The sequence below is a fragment of the Pithys albifrons genome, chromosome 8 (assembly GCF_047495875.1).
Source record: "Pithys albifrons albifrons isolate INPA30051 chromosome 8, PitAlb_v1, whole genome shotgun sequence".
In the NCBI taxonomy this organism is placed as follows: domain Eukaryota; kingdom Metazoa; phylum Chordata; class Aves; order Passeriformes; family Thamnophilidae; genus Pithys; species Pithys albifrons.
The window spans coordinates 23,653,336-23,671,342 of NC_092465.1; the positions used below are offsets into that span (position 1 = coordinate 23,653,336).

Here is an 18,007-nt window from a genome sequence, read left to right on the forward strand (position 1 = left end):
GTGAAGTATTTTAGAAGGAAGTATCATGTAAATGGTGCATAACTTTTTATGAATTGGGCTCACAGCATGTAAGCCAGATGCCAGGCTGCTAAAGTGAAGCAGTAATGGGAGTTTAGAAGTTGTTTGTGACTGAAAACAATGGAACAAACACTAAAAGGCTTTCACCAATTAAACCCAGTCCTGAGGCAGAGATGTTAATTTAACAGGCTCCAAGACACCATTTATATAGCCTGGTAATTTTAGTTCCCTGTTTGTCATTAAGGAAGCAATTACTAGCTTTATGTAGAAAACTTCACACAAGTGACATGATTGTTAAGGAAAAAGTTGCTTAATGCCTAACTTGCACCATTTTGGGCTATTTGTTTCAGTGGTTTTGGCATAACTTTAAAAAAAAAGGTCACTGATTTTTGCTTAGTTTTGTGGTGTAAAAACTAATGAAGTGCTCTTTAAAATTTTTACACGTGCCATTGGCTTGTGAAATCTAAACTAGGGCAGCCTTAATTAAATTGTCAAATATTTGTGCACAGTTGTACAGATGTCTTCAAAAATTTAATGTAACCTTTTCCTAAATCATCTCTTAAATGAGTAGAGAGAATTCTCTTTGATTTTGATAATCAGAGTGCTACAAGCAATTCTAACAATTTTGACTACCAAGCCATGTTTTATTTGCTCATTTGAAGTAGGAATCTTAAGAGCTCTGTTTGCCTTAACACACCTTTTTCTGCTTTTTGCCAAAGGTCATGCTCTTAAACCACAAGTTGCATCAATTTTTACGTCATTTTTGGATGGACTGAAAAAATTCTACATCACAAAGGTAATTAGAGGTTTAATACTGTTTCAAGCTTTTCATGCTGTTCATAAAATTGAAGATTTTTTGCTAAACTGCTACTAATGCAGCTGAGTTTGTGTGTAACTGATACTACCATGTAAGATATGTTGAGGTTCTAGAGGTGGTTTAATTCAAACTGAGATTATCTGTTTGAGGAGTTACTCCATGAGAACTGTTGTCTCTGGTCCTGCCTGTAAATGAGATTAGTGTGCCTTGTTTGATAGTATGTCGTGACAGAAGGCTGAAGCAGTTTATCTGCAGACCAGTGTTCATCAGTTACTACTGATGGAGTGAGACTAACGCTGTAGGATATTTTTCACTTTGCAGATTTTGTCAAGTCATGGTCTACCTTGTTATTACAATAAACTAGACTTCTGTGAGAATGTGTTGATCTAAATCATAAATTTTTACCCTTCATAAACTGTGGAAAAAAATTATTAAACTTGATTGCAACTTTATATTCATCTCCATTACATCTGAAACCTGCTTAGTAGTGGTAAGTCACTGAAGGTAATTAATAATAAAAGGTATCTTGAAAATAAGTAAGGCACTTATTTTTTGGACCACTTGGAAAGATGTAACTCTTGACTTCCTCCTGAAACAAAGCCATACAAACATCCTCACTGCATTACTATTAAACCTTTGAAATTTTCTTCCCATTTCTGCTGGGATATGCTCTCTGCCATGAGTTCAGAAGTTATTTTCTGTCCATAGCCCTTTTCTTCCCAGCATAGAGATTTTCTGTGGGACACTGCTGATACAACTGTTTTTGGAGCAGTGACATTTATGTGGTCATATTCCATACCTGAATAGTTGATAGAATATAAATGTCTCTGTTGCTCAAAGCATTTCAGATCTATTTTTTCTACAGCATAGGTAGACAGCTGTTATGTCTCTTCTGCCTTTTAATAGAAGGAAAAAGTTGACAGGTAATTTCTGTTATTTCAGTTGACTTGTGTCCTCTAAAGGAAAGACTTCAGTGTTTTGAGAGTAAATTTTTGAAAGATGGGGGTTTTTCCACTCATTCCTCTTTTTTGCAGCAGTACTTACTGACCAGGGCACATACCATGTATTTGAAAAGTAAAAACCTGTTGCTTGTATCCTACCACATAGATTATGAATAATGGAGAGTTGTCTCTCTTTGCAGTTTAAAGGATTTGATCCCAACATACTGTGTGTAGCTACCTTGCTCTTTGAGGGTGACAGAGAGAAGGTTCTTCAACATGAAAAGCAAGTCTATGATATTGCTACCAAGTTTGGGTATGTTTTTCAAAAACCTTTTTCTTTGTGAAGTTGGGAATTAACTATTCAGAAAAATAGGCCTACTGTATTTTTTAGTGATCTTGTATGGATATGTTCTCAATTTACTAGTTTGAAATGGCAGCAGTCGATTAGCTGCTGAATGTTCCCTTTGATAAATAGCCCTTTCTTGTTCTTAGAAACCAATGCTTTCATAATGATCATTGCTAGATTAGTAAAAGTAAGGCTTCCTTTGCCTTTAGTGCTGTGGCTTTTGTGCGTGTTTTTTTTAATTCATTCACATCTCTTACACTTTTCAGATATTAAGTCCTGCCCTCATGACCTGTGAGCGTACAAGTGCACACATTCAACGTGCCTGGAAATGTAGTTACAGAGGTTCCTATAAATTAATATACAGGAGATACTAGGTCCACTTGTGTTTCTCTGCTCTTTTGTGAAGCCTTTTACTCTACGATCACATCAAGTGTTTTGTTATCTTCATCTCTCTTCAGGTTATGGAATGAAAAGACAAATGCAAAGAGTTAAAAGTACTAGTCTGAAGTAGCTTCTGATTTCTAGTGAAGAGACCCTACTATTTATAACTATTTTAACACAGCTTAGGCAGCTAAACTTGCACATATGTTTAATAATCAAAGTTATTTTATAAATCTTCTTGTAAACTGGTGACTTTGCTGGAAAGTTAATTAAATTCTTTTAAATTTCAGTGGCTTGGCAGCAGGAGAAGATAATGGCCAGAGAGGATACATGCTGACATTTGTTATCGCTTACCTTCGGGTAGGTCAGCTTCTGTCTATCTGCTGAAACTTCTGTTAATTAATGTGGCAAAACATAGAGGTGTTTTTTGAAGGTATTTTCTCTAAAATCAAAGTGCAGGTTGCCTTGAATATCTCTGACTTCTCCCAGAGGTTCTCTCTTCCATTTCTGACTAGTGACTATTCATGGAACTTCATCTGCAAAACACCATACAGACATTAATTTATATTCTTGTTAAGAAAACAGTTTCTTATAAAGAATAGAGAAAATTAGATGGAAGAATCCACAGGTTGAATGGAATCAGAAGCTTGGAGAATTCTTGAAATACTCCTGTGCTTTTTACTTTTCTTTGGAGATCTGCTTATGACTGTGGATTGAATCAGAATTCCAAAATAATGGACCTTTAGTCTAAACTGCTGCAGCTGTTCTTATGAATTTTAGTCTTACTGTTTGAGATTTTTTATTTTGCAAAATGGTATGCACATCCCAAGTGCTTGAATTTATTTGGCTTTTATAGTCAGGAAAAAATAACTGAATTTCCCTCTGTTTCAGTAGGCTGTATGTAAAATGGGAAGATATGAGTCTTTATTCCACCTAGATAGTAACTACATTCCAAATAAACATTCCTACTAGGTATTATACTGCTTAGCACAGTGAAGCTCTTGGGTTGGTACTATAGTGATACAAGTATTTGATTAGTGTAGACATACTGACAGCCTGACAAGTTGTCTCACTGCAGCCATGACATCAAAGTGTTTGTCATTTTTATCTTTTAAGTGCTTCCCTATTTTCATAATAATAAACTTAAGTCACTGGGACAGGTGGGTGTTTTTGCTAAATGAGAATTTCTGATTTTCTCATACAAAGTTGTTCAGCTCTTAGCTGTGTAGCATACACTGGAATCCCAGATGTTGATGCTGAATGTTACTGATAATTTCCTCACTCTATTTATTAGGACCTGGGCCTGGATTACTATGTAATAGGAGAATCATTTGAGACTTCTGTTCCTTGGGATAGGTAAACTGTGATTACTCTTTAGAATTTCTTAAAACTTTATTTCATTCAAATTATTCCTAACTCTTGCTTGCTCATGGGGATACTTAGTTTAGGCCTTATGTGTATTGCATTCTACCTAATGTGCCTCGAGTCTTTCCCCTATGTGTTCCTGCTAAAATTGCTACTAAGTTACATATCAGGATTTTCTAAATGTAATGTATCAAGCATTCAGTAATATTTCTACTTAGGTTAGCTTACTGTAATAAATTTAGGACTTGAAATTGTCCTATTTAGGAAGCTGGACCTAACTGCACTTGTGTGGGATAAGCTGCATTCAAACAGAGAAGTCTGTAGTGAAGATAAAAGAAATTTTAAAGTACATTTTTAAAAGGTTTTTTCTTTCTCCAGTAATTTAGGGAATTGAAAACCGAAAAGGTAAATTTTGCCCAAGACAAGATCTTTTTCCTAAGCTTATTTTATCTGTTAACTACACTTGAGAAACATTGGACCGCAATAGAGTTTAATATACAAAATAATTTTGGATGCTTCTGTCCATTTGGTAAGACAGAAATCTTGTAAGCAGGATCTAAAGGGATTTGAATCAGAGCTTTACAGCATTCAGTGCAAAGTCTGATGGCTTAAACTGGCAAGCCTGTATCCGTGCTGTTGAATTTAGTGTCAGTGGTAAATTCAGCCCATCTGAAAATTGGCAAAGTACTTAAGGGGAAGAACTTTGAGGGCAATTTGAAAGGAAAAGTGCTCTTCATTTTATATTAGCTTTATAGATTTTGAAGCTTACCTCTAACTGCTTAGTCCCCAATTTGTTTTGCCTCTTCCTCATCTCAGAAGAGAATTTTTATCTAAGAATTTAAGAAAGTATTTAAAATTGTCCTCACTGAAGCAAATGCTTCAAAAACCTTTTGCTACTTTGACTCAGAAGAACCATGTAACTTTCGATAAATGGATTAACTTGTTCTTGACAGGTAGCAGATAATTGAATAAAATATTTAGCTGACTTGCTTATTGATTAAATGGTTAAATTTCTCTTGTATTCTGTTAATTTTAAAGTGGTTCTAAATCTGTGTAAAATGTCTTAATCTGAATTGTACAGTATAGCCCTGCGGACCTTTGTGGGAGAACATATTCCTGAAGAAATGGTCATTTGAATAAGAGCTAGTTATTCTAGCACTTTGATTACACCTGGGTCTGTCCTAGAAGATTCTTTTTAAAAAGCAGAACAAATATGGCTTATGACAAGGTTTAGTAGCTCATTACCATATTAGAGTCATAATGTTTCAAGCTGACAGACTAGTGCACAGATGAATATTCTCCAGTTTTGGCCTTGCAGCATAACAAAGGTAGTGTGCAGTAGAGTTTACAGGACCTCTGAGTTCTCAAGCTTTCTGCTGTATTTGTCAACTACTTTGCCAAATATTTGAGGCTAAGAAAGTAAGTAAAAACATACTGAATTAGGTAACCTCATTTTGTCTTTTTTTTTGTCTTTTTTTTTTTGTTGTTGTTGTTGAACACTTTTGACACCTCTTCCTTATGAAAAAAAATTTTAGGTACTCTGGTTCAGAGTAAACTTGCTATTCAGGAGAAGTGCAGAAAAATCAATACCAGTGGTTTTGATGAGAAGCATTCTTAGAACAAAGTCTAAGCTAGTTTACTCTGATTTTAGAAGGTAGTCTTATGTTGTATTGGATTATGCTTTTTAAAAAGATTACTGAAGTTTTTTTTCTTAGAAGTTGTATAAAATCATATACTAAAATTTTATATTTTAATCCATTTCCTTTTACAGGGTTTTGGACCTTTGTAGAAATGTAAAGGAAAGGATAGTAAGAGAATGCAAAGAAAAGGGTGTTCAGTTTGCTCCTCTTTCCACCTGTAGGTAAGTCATGCAACAATCTCAGTAGTTTTTCTTGATTAGTAATAGAACTAAGGAAAAGGTCATTGAACTTGCTAGCTAGCAGGTGAAGTACATCCAGTAATGATATTACAAATACTAATAATCTTGACCTTCCTCTTGAAACTGCAAGTGGATTACATGTAAAGTGGGGAATTCAAGGGATTAGTAGCACTTTGATCAGTCTTTAAACTCTTGCTTATATGTACATGGGACAAGTGTAATGGCTAAAGAACTTCAACTTTCAAAGTCATAGCATTGAGTTGCTCATGAATGATGAGCAAAAAGGATAAAAAGATTAAGAAAAAAAGATGCTACCTTTTTGGATAATATAAATAACCTTATGAATTGTGTAATGTCACATAGTGGTTGGCTTAATATCGTAAAGTTTTGTTTGTAATGCAGTTCTCTTCAACAGGGTGACACAGACTTATGATGCAGGTGCATGTGTCTACTTCTACTTTGCCTTTAACTACAGAGGAATTAGTGATCCTATTCATGTCTATGAACAAATTGAGGTAATGTATAAAAGAACAATAGTTATAGGGGGGAAGCTGATGTCCTGTAATATATGCTGAGCCCATTGGCCAAGCTAACTGAATTTTGTAGGAAAGATCTCAAAAGTCTGTTCTTAAAGCTTTGATCCTTAGCAGCCAGGAAAAGAAGTACATGCTAACAGTACGTCAAGTAGAGAAAAGACTGCCAGGTTACTATTTTAGACATCGTAGATGAATGCTTCTGACTGACTGAATATAGGAAAGCTTGATTGGAGTTTCTTGGGTGACAGAAACTTTAAATGTTAAAACCCAAATCCATGGGAAAGTAGTCTTCCTGAGTTCCATTATTTACAAAGCTACTTCTTTTGCTGAATAATCAGTCTGTAAAATGTATGGTAAAACTGTCAAGGTCATACTTGATTAATAGTGCTGCATGTAGAGAATAATTAATGTGAGTGTCTCATGCTATTTGTGCTAGGCCCAGATAAGTCTGGTGTGTTAGACCAGTTGTAAGCTGCTTTGACATTTACCAAAATGCTCTGGAATAACTCTGCTTAACACTTTGGCTGATGAAACACTATACTTACCTAGTTAGGGGAAACTAATATCCTTGTTGGACTATTGTAGTTTTTGCAAGGGGAAAGTGATGCAGAACATTCTGTTTGGGAGTAATATGTTTGTTATAAGTGATGCCACTTGAGATGTCCTGGCTTTGATAATGTTTATTTAGAAAATTCGTACTTGAACTGTAATGTTGATGTTATTGTGTCCCCTAATTACTTCTATACACTCGTGTGTATGAGCGCAGTAGCAAGTGTGTCACAAAATCCAAAAATCTTGTGCATCTGCTGTTGAATAAATACTGTATCTTTCAAATTTAGAGGGCTGCTAGAGAAGAAATACTTGCCAATGGAGGAAGTCTTTCACATCACCATGGAGGTAATGTTCTCAGTCTAATATTAGTCACTTTGATACTGCTAAATGCATAAATACATAAAATATTTTGTAGTAGAACTTTGAAAAATATTTCACAGGCATTAACTGAAATTCCTGGGGGACGGTCAAGGGGGAAGGAGATCTCCTGGGATTCTTTTTAGAAATTTCTCACTCTTTTGCCATTTATAAATTTGTCTTAAGCAACTTCAACTGATCTTTGTGCAGATACATATTCAGTTACAAAGACTTCGAATGGGAGTTTCACAGTTTCAAGAGAGTTTAGTGTCCCTTGTGGCTGGGTGAATGCTGTTAGCCCAAATTCCAGAGCACTTAGTCAAAGTATCTGCATAAAAGAGCTAGTGACTTTAAACTGAGCTGTGTTACAATATAAATTTGTTGCACTGTTGATGTTATGTAAGTGTTGCTATCACTGGCTTGCTGTCTGATAAGTTCTAGTTACTCGATTTCCTCTCTTGAAGTTTGGGGATTACTGTGTTGCTAAGCATCTTCACAAGGTATTTTGTGCTTTAATATTCTGAAGCAATGTCATGTATAAGTGATCCTTCATATACTTGATACTTTACTTGCTTTTCCCACATACTTGGGTAGCCTGATTTGATTGCCTGTGTCCTATGTAATGCTGTAACCTTGGCTGTCAGGAAGACGTGTGAAGTCAGTTTGATTTGTGCCATTAGCTTCTTGAAACTGGTTAACTTAATATGTTTCTTCTCTGCTCTCTTGGAGCATTGCTTGGCCTCAGATACAAGAGCAAAGAAGAAGTGTAACAGTTTAAAACTAGACAGAACTTTGTAATTCTAAAAGCTGTGTGGGGAAAGGAACTGAAGGACAGAAGCTGCGCTTTAAAACGTGGGCGACTTCCTAGATTTGAAAGTTCAAGTTGAAGCTGTTTTCAGGCATCTTGCTTTGTGATGGAAACTGAAATGGACACTGCTTTAGCAATGTCAGGATATTGAAGGATGTGTAGGTGATAAAATGAATGAAAACAGTTTCAGTATTTGTTTGATATGCTCTTATTGTTCTCTGATTAAATCTTTAATATGGTGGTGTAGTGGGCCTGTCAATTCTCACACATGTAATGTGGAATTACCACTTGATGTACTGTTGTGCTCTCCCTGCTGTGGCAGCTGTATTTTACTGTGACTAGCATTTCATCCATTAACTCATATGCAGCTGGAGCTTGTCACACACTTGGATGTATTTGCACTCACCATATAAAATCTTTCTTACAGCATGTAATGAACAAGGAAAAAAAAATACTATGTAGCATTTTCAAACCCTTACATGCTTGAACTTTCTAACTTCACACCTATGGAAAACTGGGTTTCTGTTCGACTTCTTATGCTTTTGTTGCATGCATGACTGCCTCTGATACTGATAAATATTTTCCACTTTGAGTGGTTTTGTCTGGCAGTCCATTGTGTACGATATTCAAGATTAATTTTTTCCAGTGCTTAGTAGATGTGCTGCTGAGAATTAGCCTAATAGTATCACTTCTATTTACTGACCTTCAGGCCTTGTCACTCTCAGCACTAAGACTGGTCTATTGTGTGGGGTAAAAAAACCTGGTGCAATTTCTTTTGGTATTTGTCTTGTAATTGTGATTAATAACAGTTGTTTTCACTATCTGGAAACAGACAGGCTGGTTTGTCTGCCTACAATCACACTGTGATAAATGGAGCTATTTTAGCTCTCGGTTTGTGTATCAAAGAAAACAGATGTAGTCTGGGACTTGAGGCTATAGGAAATACAAAGCCTGCTTAAGTCAATCTTCATATACTCCTTGAGTGAAGAAGGGGTCATATATGACAGTCTGAGTTGTGTAAGGCTACAAATTACTGTACATCTGAGCAAGGACAAACTGCAGGTGGACACGTAGGTGCAAGACACAGTGAGAACTGAAATCATGACACATTTAACTTCATGAGGAGTAGCTTCAGAAGGACCTCACTTTAGAACTATCTTCCTTTGCCCCCACCGCCCACTTATGGTTTTCACCTTGCCTTGACTATGTCCTACACTTAGATAGTGCGTGTCTTTGAGCACAACTTTGATCCTCCTGCATTTCTGAGGTTTGAGTGCCACGGAAGTAAGGGTTGCTAGAGTGCCACAGTTAGTGTTTAGAAACATAACATTTAAGAAGCACCATTAGGAATGACAATTTCTTGTTGATACAAGTTTATGTTTAGATAAATAAATACTCCTATCATTTATGACAAGGGCTAAAACCACCCATGATGATGTGTCACACTTTTCATTCTTGAATTTGCTTGATAAAACATGCCTTGTTTTGTGTACATGAAATAACATGTGCTGAGTAGGTATGACTGGTATATAAATACAATTATAACCCCTTTGGGGTACAGCACCAGAAGGGAGATGGTTGCATTTGGACTGATCCCTTTCACGTTACCAAGCTAAGGACCCATGTAAAGCTAAAAAACAGTGTAAAAATTAATGATACATTGTTTCGCTTTCAGGGACTGTTTTAACTAAAACTGGTTACTTAAGGAAACAATTACTAGATTGTGGGGTTGAGGAAAATAGCCTCATTTAGCCACTTAACAGAATGGAACTAATTTTCTTCTTCTTTCTAAACAGATTGACTAGAGTAAAGGTTAACCACATAGCCCATACTGCACAGGTTTAGCTATAGTATCAATGGCACTTTATATAGGAAAACAAACAAACAAAAAGGACAAAACCCCCACACTACTATAAAACCCCCAACCAAACCCAAAAACACCCCCCCCCCAAAAAAAAAAACACCAAAAAACTCCTGAAAACAAAACAAAGGAAAACCAAACATTCAGTTGCATGTTTGACATTGCAGTTCTTTGGCATCAGTAAGACACCGTGGCTTAAGTTATACATTGCAGTAATTAACTCACCCAAACTACAAAATCTGAAAGTATAAAATTCCCATATGGGGGTAGCTGAACACATTATTTTCTACTCAGGAAAAGTATCTATTCTTAGGTTAAACTGGAGACAGAGCATACTAGAGTTTGCTTTACTCATTAGAATAAGTTGAAACTGTGACATGTATCAGACATGAAGTAACCTTTTGTGAATAATAAAATAACACAGTTGTATTTTCCCCCTTGGTCTGTTAAAATTCTTAGTAGAACAATCACCTTCAATGCCTTTTCAAAAAAAAATAAACCAAAGGCTTTGTGATTCATCAACACAGAGCTTGAAAGTACTTAAGCGGTTAAGATACCAAGTGAAAATGTGCAAGATGTTATGCAGTAGACTTGACATAGACAGGTCCAATATACTCCAGTGCTATAATGCATTAGATTAGTGCACTGACTGTTGTCAGTATTGCAGAGGTCTCCCTGGAAGAGTAATAACATGTAAAGCAATTTCTAAGAGCAGAGAGCTGTTTTCTGTAGAGACGCCCAGGTTCAGGAAGAGCAGGCAACAGCTGGAAGAGCCCCATCCTCCTTAGGACCTGTCACTGCTGTTCCTTTTGCAAAGCTTTTGTGATGCAGGAAGTAGCTCTTCAAATTGAAAGGACTGGAGCAGAAGTCTAGAACTGAGTGCAGTGCCACTGGAGCCTGTTTCCACTGGTACCACACAATGATATAAATCTACACTCTGCATGGGTGTAGAGTAATTCCTGGACTCAATCAGCTACATGAAAATCTTCTTGTACAAGACTGTTCATGTGTGCCTTAGGACTTCATATCCCAAAAGTGAGAAAACCAGTTGCTGCTTGCTGTTTGCTAGCTCCATTTTTAGCAGCCAGACTTCTTATAGCCATCCAGATACCTTTTTGAAGATTATCAAGTGAAAAGTGCAATGGAAGCATGAACAGCTTTTCCAATGAAACCAGCTAAGGGCTGGACCAGCATGTATCAGAGCTGGGAAAATTTACGTAGCCAGTTCACATGTTTCTCTTTCATATATGGACTAGAATGACAGATAAAAATTTTAAAATAAAATTGGTGTTGGACTGTCTAGAGTTGGAATTGAACAAGCTTCTTGGCTTTCTGATCTGAAGTACTTTGTGTGAAGTGGACTCTCTGCCATGCTGGAGGGGTTGTACTTTATGTAATAGGCTGGGTTTAGATTGGAGTTTTGTGGCTTCCTAGCAGTGAATGTTTTAAGGCATTATTATTAGGCTACTCAGCACACTTCAGGAACAGGCCACTTACCACTTGTAAAACTTTAAAACTAATTCCGTTGTACCTCATATTGGATAATTAAAATCAAAACATCGCAGAATGGGTAAGGTTGGAAGGAGCCACAGTGGATCATCTGTTCCAATCTCCCTGCTCAAGCAGGGTCATCCCAGAGCATGTGGCACAGAATTGCATCCAGGAAGTTCTTGAATATCTCCAGTGAGGAAGGTTGTATAACGTCTCTGGGCAACCTGTTCCTGTGCTCGATCACGTGCACAGTAAAGTTCTTCCTCATATTCATGTGTAACTTCCTGTGTGTCAGTTTCTGTGGCATTGCCTCTTACCCTGTTGCTTACCACTGAGGAGAGCCTGGTTCCATCCTCTCGACACTCTCTCTTCAGGTGCAAGATTAAGTGTCTTCAGAGGAAGAAGATGCAAGAAAGGAGGGCTGTGTTCGTTTCCAGTTTGGGCACAAGGATTGTGCATGTAGTTCAGTGTATGTAGCTGAGTTGATAAGTAGTAACTTTGTAAGCTACTACAAATTGATTGTACAGTGTTAGGCTGATTTGAGAGCCTTATTTATATTTATCTTGTAGCATATAGAATCAGGTGATTTTGATCTAATTTTTTTAATTGAGAAAAGTATCCTGTGCCAAAAGTGTGTAAGTGGTAGATGCGTGTAGCAGTTCTGTTTCTGTGCACTGTCTCGTATCAGTTCTAGATAAATGGCATCATGTAAGGCTGAAACTGAAAGATCTACTTTCTAGGCAAGAAACAAAATTGGTTTTCTCTAGTCTGTGGTAAGATCAGGCTGAATTGAGACCTTATTGTTAGGGAAGTTAAGGCTTCCTTGGCTCAAAGCTGTTCTTTGGCCAGTCTTAGAGTGGAGGTGAGCAACTTCGTCACTTGGAATTATTTTTATGTCCACATATTTTACATCTTTTACAGCATGTTCTTCCTCCTTTTCCCTTCTCATCCTTGAAGCTAATTGGATTGTCCTGTGGAGGAGGAGGAACAGAATATTTATAGTGCAGCCCTAACCTGAAGTGAAACAATACATAATTGACTTTTCTAAGTGCTGCTCTTATCTGCACAGAGCCTTTCCCTCACTTGGTCTATTTTCCATTTTACCTGATGGACCAGCTTAGAATTCTGAGAGGTTGCTTCAATGCTTTTTAACTCTAATATGAAAACTTGAGTAGTTGAAAAATCCATGTGTATCTTACTGACATGAAGAGTAGGAGCAGGGGATCAACTTTGTTGCTATTGAGGGGTTAAAATCATTTTGTTGAGCATGTTTGTGAAGGACTGCTGGTAACTGTAGTACAGCTTTTTTTCTTTCCAGTTCACTAATCAAATGTATGTTAGATTTATTATCTCAAAAGTATAAACCATAGAAAATTTGACAAGATAGATGTGTAAATTATCACTTTGACAGAACTAATGATGCACTCCAAGCACCTTCTGTTTTCCAGCACTTGGTGAGTGACTTCATTAAATATGCAACGACTGTTTGGTGCTGCTCAGACAGTAGTTCAGTTCCTTGTGGAATTACATTATTACTGGAGGTGTAAAAGAGGCAGGCATGCTAGCTGTTGGGCATCCTGCTGTGATTCTAATGTGCTCCATCTTGTTGGAGCAGTTGTTTGCAGTTTTTTCAGGACAATTACATCCATAACCACAGAACACGATCACTGAAACTATATTACAGATAACGGTTGAGAATAGTAATGACTGTTCTTCAGCTGCTTGTCTAAGAGGCAGTGTGAGTGACTTAAGGTGATGGTCAAGCCACATCCATGATTGGGGTATTTTTGGAGAAGTAGCATTAAAGTTTTCTCAAGTAAAATTCAGCCACATCAGCTTGCTCAGACAGTGACATTGTAGTGACAGTATATTTACAGATGGGGAGTTTTTCTTGAGCTAGGCTGCAAAATAGAGTCACAGTTCTTACCATGTAACAAATTCTTTTGTCCTTCAGTTGTGGTCTTTGCTCTTGGCATACATGCTGCTAATAGTTGTTTTCTAGCAAACTGAAAATTTCATTCTGTCTCACATTATTTGCTTTTTCTGTTGGCATTGTGACTGGCTCATATTCCTTAAGGTATAAACAAATATACTCTGTTCTCCAGAGGTGTCCCTGTAATTTATTATTCTGATGACAGTTTGATGGTTACCCTGAAAATGGGGCACAAAAGATGGCTTAAATTTAGCTTCAGATACTCTTAAAGCCTCTGTCTCTCAAACCTTTGCTATTCTGTTTTATACTGACAAATAGCTTGTGTTTCAGGCTGACAAGTTAAATGCTAGAGTGTATTTAATGAAAAAATGTCCTTAGTTTTGAATGATTTGTTAATCAGAATTGACAATTTGGTTAATTAGCATGTGAACACTCAGCTATTTAACACGGCTATTGTGAGAATTCAGTGAAATGAGTTCTTAAAATACTGTTTCAGTTTTGTTCTATAATTGGTATATGTTGTGAATATCTGTTTTTAGATGGAGAAAACAAAGCTTTTGTGTAATGGTATTGAGCAATTGCCAGCCAGCACAGTTGTTTTTGAATAAAGTATCAAGCCTTGTTCGTAGGAAACAATTCTTTGCTATTTAAACCAATACTGGTTTAATCTTGATCACTGAGTTATGTTTTCAATTTAAAGAGATGAGGAAATGCAGGGTTCTGCTTTTTAGTAATCTCCTCTACAGCTTCCTACTTAAAAATAGTTTGTGGCTTTTTAAAACTTATTACTGATTCCCTGTCTCAGTAGAACATGTGATTTCAGCCTAAGCTTCATCTAAATTTCATAGTTTCTAAAGAAAGTAGACAGTGTGGAACACAGTCTTCCTCTGGGAGTATGCTGAGCTTAATGAGCTTGATAGTCTGGTGGGCTCAATAAATCAAATAAAGCAAAACATTTCTCATTTTTGGATAAAAGCATTTATCACACAGTGTTTATTCATTCATGTTCGCAAGATTGATTGGCTTCTAGAATCCTGCCATATATTGAAACACTTTGTTTTTGTTTTTCCAGTAGGCAAATTGCGGAAGCGCTGGATGAAGGAGAGCATCTCTGATGTTGGCTTGGGAATGCTGAGATCTGTTAAAGAATATGTGGACCCCAATAATATCTTTGGAAACAAAAATCTTTTATAAAGCCCTGCACAAATGATGTACTAAAAATTAAAAATTACTGGTGAAATTCCTCCACTTTCATTGTACTGATATCCCAGTAATCAAATATAACATAGATTAAACTTTAAAAACTAGTAACTTACATTGATTTTTTGCTACTCTCTTCCCCCTCCCCTCAATAAAGTGTAAACATCACTGTTAATGTTTATGGACTTTTACTTACAATGCTTTTAAACAACCATAGGGCACAAAGTACCAACCAGGAAATGCAAATTTGTTTTTCCAAGTTCGGTTAGACAACACAGCTGACAGTATTTTCAGTGCTGGGTACTGCCAGATGTTTCTTCCAAAAGGATCCCCTGCAAGGAGGACAAAGACTGACATCAGTGTTTTCTACAGAAGCAGCTGCTCAACCCAGCGTCTTGCTAAAGGAAAGCTGCTGAGAGACAGATGAGAGAACACCGAGTACCACCTCACTGTACTGAAAGATTAAGTATGTAATAGACTTGTAACCAGCAAATACTTTTAGTACAAATATAGGCTTTGATCAAAAGAGACAGTGTACGTCAAATTACTAAAAACTCAGTAGTCTCTCACCATAGAACTACTCGAAAATTATACGCAATTGAACTGTTGTATTTGAATTGCTGGGATAATCTTAAATTAATTGTAGGTCAGTCACTAAGTTTTGTACAATGGACATTTCTCACTGTATGTTGAAGACAGGTTTGTAACAAAATTTTGCATTCATCTGTACTTCAGTCCTAGTGTGTATGGGTTTTGTTCCTGTTTTGTTTGATTTGCACAGATGCAAAATATCTTTATCAGTTTAAAAAAAGTTTTGGCTATTCAAATGAAACTGCCCAGCACTGTCTTTTAAAACAGTCTCAACAGTTTAATAAAACACTTAAGTGGACAACCTACTGTTATCCTGGAAGTGAGATTTCCCATTTAATTTTTGTACTGTTTCCTATTGCCTTTATGAATCATTTATTTACTTCACAAGTAGCCACAATTTTAATTGTCCATTGAACTTTATGAAAATTAAATATTTTCTTGATCAGTATCATGTGAGAGTAAGCATTTTTACATTGAAACTTGAATATTAATCAGTAAAATAAACTAAAAATATTTGTCAATAGTCATGATCCATTTTTAAGACGGGCTCTTTCTTAAAGCAAATGATCCAACTTTTTGATAATTAATGTAAATGCATAGGATAGAGAAAATACAGACTATCCTTTGAGGACACTGTTTCTCTAGCCAACTGCTTCACAGCTCTGTAGTGTCAGTTTGGACACCTTTTGTATTGGTAGTGCCCTTAGTGAGGAGAAAAGAAATTGCATTTTTGTTTTTAAACTATTTTAGAATACTGTCTAATTAGCTCTCAGTTTTGGTAATATACCAAAAAGAGTATAAAGTGCTTGAAAAAGTACTGCATATCAGACAACTCTGAACTTGTTTAAAGATTAATTTCAATATTATAATTAAAATTATTGAAAAACATTAACACTCAAAACATCACTTTAAAATGCATGCTGTCAGACTACTTAAAGAAAACTTTTTTATGATCTGCAGGTCATAAGACAGAACGTCCATATGATACTTGCAATGCAGCTAGGTTTATTTTGAATGGTCTTTGTTCCACAACATTTCAGTATAAAAATCTATTATTTTTTTTTAGCCCTCAGAGTTCATATTTTAGCAGTGACCAAAACAATAGATGTAGTCTGTTTTAGGAAACAGCCTTCACACCTTGGTTAAGTGTTCCTTAAGTTCACAGTGGTGTCTCAGCAAAGCCAATCTGCATGTTTTTGTGCAGGGCACTCCCTCATCTCCCCTGCTGCAAAGTGGTGACCACATGGCCACAGCTTGTCTTGCTGATGACTTGTATCACTCTGAAGTGGAGACCTTTCCAGAAGTTGATACATATGAAGGGTGTTTATATGCCGCAATGAAAGTTTATGTCTAACTATGAAGAATTAATTTTGAAGGAAAGCATGTGAAGCTTCTTTGCAGAATTACAGCACAAAGAGAACTAGAAGTAATCATTGCATAGTAATACTGGTCTCTTTAAGTTTTTGACTAAAGTGCAACACAGCTCTACAACATCCTTCCTTTTGTTTGAGTTTCTGACTGTGGTTTCCTCATTCCTTTTTTCTATTGAAAGGACATGGGTTAAAACTCCTTATAGTCTCTAACCTTTAAATAGCCACTGACTTCTGAAGTGATTTAAAATGCAGTAAAGATTTTTATTGTATGTCAGTTGTCTTGGGAAGGTGAAATAACAGGCTATAAGGGTCCCAAAGCACTGTCACTGGATAGCTCTGAGGAAAAGATTAACTACAAATGTAATGGATATATTTGTCATCTTCTTGCTCTCTTCCTAACTATTTTTCTGTCTTACAAACCAGTCAGAGCTTACTGAAACTTCAGCTGAAACATCTATTACAGTCTTTAATTTCACATTTAAATTCCTAACAAGAATAGAAAAAAATGTAATGCAAGTTCAGAAGACATAGGCACACACAGATCATTCACCATTTAAAAGAAATCTTACTTTGTCTGATACTATAGTCTTCCACCACTCTTCCTTCTGTATGCTCTACTTTCTTTCTACAGACTTCACTTCCTGTGGCTGCAGCCTGTTCAGAGATGGAATTTGATCCATGCAGATCAGAAGTGCCGATGCCTAACACATGACTTTGCATTTGCTTGACTATTTTGGCCATATATAAGTTACAAGCAGTTTTAATTAAGCTTGTAATTACTTCCAATTACATAGCTTCTGCTTCCCTTGAAGGAGGAAACGTGCAGAGTGACTATGGCTTGACTGTAAAATATGTTTATATTAGAGAGACTTTTATAAAAATTTTGAGGGGAAAGAAGCAAATCTGTTAGGACTTGATCCAGGATCTAAATCTTGCAGTCAAAAGAAAAACATGTCATGATTTGACTTCCAATATATTGGTTAAGTTAGAGATGTCATCTTTGCCTTACAGCTGTGACCAGAGGCCAGGCCAAACAGTTCTTCTGTAGCAATGTTAATTAACTGAAACCAATTTCAAAGGCAGGGATACATTAGCACTGAAATTCAGAAAACACAAATTGGTTCTCAGTCTTGGAAATGTATGTTTATCAAGGTCATAATTTAATTTTCTGCAAATAAAGCCAAACAGTGTTTGTCATTTTAGTGTGAGATTAACTGTAAAACTTCAGTTGTAATGTTAAGAGATTACAGAATCTTATATTATTAATAAAAAGAAAATTGGCCTAAACAAGTGTGTGTTCTTTTGTGATGACACTAAACAAATATACTCTACTAACTTGTCATATTGCTTCATTTTAATTTGATGGTGAGCTCTTACCTAAGGAAAACTATTAGGAAAGCTTTGGCACTTGCAGAGAGAGTAGAGATTCAATTTGTAAAGGTATGCTAATAGGAGCTCTACTTTTGTTCTGTCTGCAAAACAGGAAAATGAGAGAATTTCAGTGAAGGAAGGGCAAAAAAAGCACCTAACACCAAGGCCACTTCATTCAGAAATTTCA

The 18,007-nt window shown here is 36.3% G+C and overlaps 1 protein-coding gene across 2 annotated transcripts in view; it reads left to right on the forward strand.

Moving 5' to 3' along the window:
• The window catches only part of AGPS (alkylglycerone phosphate synthase), a 48,393-nt gene extending 33,740 nt beyond the window's left edge, over nucleotides 1–14,653 (forward strand). The window contains exons 13-20 of one of the 2 annotated variants that reach the window (XM_071561881.1): nucleotides 738–814; nucleotides 1,977–2,089; nucleotides 2,794–2,863; nucleotides 3,798–3,859; nucleotides 5,640–5,729; nucleotides 6,163–6,262; nucleotides 7,123–7,180; nucleotides 14,361–14,653. In XM_071561881.1, the coding sequence (XP_071417982.1) occupies nucleotides 738–814; nucleotides 1,977–2,089; nucleotides 2,794–2,863; nucleotides 3,798–3,859; nucleotides 5,640–5,729; nucleotides 6,163–6,262; nucleotides 7,123–7,180; nucleotides 14,361–14,479 (689 nt within the window). In that variant the 3' untranslated portion in view covers nucleotides 14,480–14,653. Of the gene's footprint in view, nucleotides 1–737; nucleotides 815–1,976; nucleotides 2,090–2,793; nucleotides 2,864–3,797; nucleotides 3,860–5,639; nucleotides 5,730–6,162; nucleotides 6,263–7,122; nucleotides 7,181–14,357 lie in introns of both variants that reach the window. The other variant, XM_071561880.1, reaches the window with a different exon arrangement.
• Nucleotides 14,654–18,007: the final 3,354 nt, after the last annotated feature.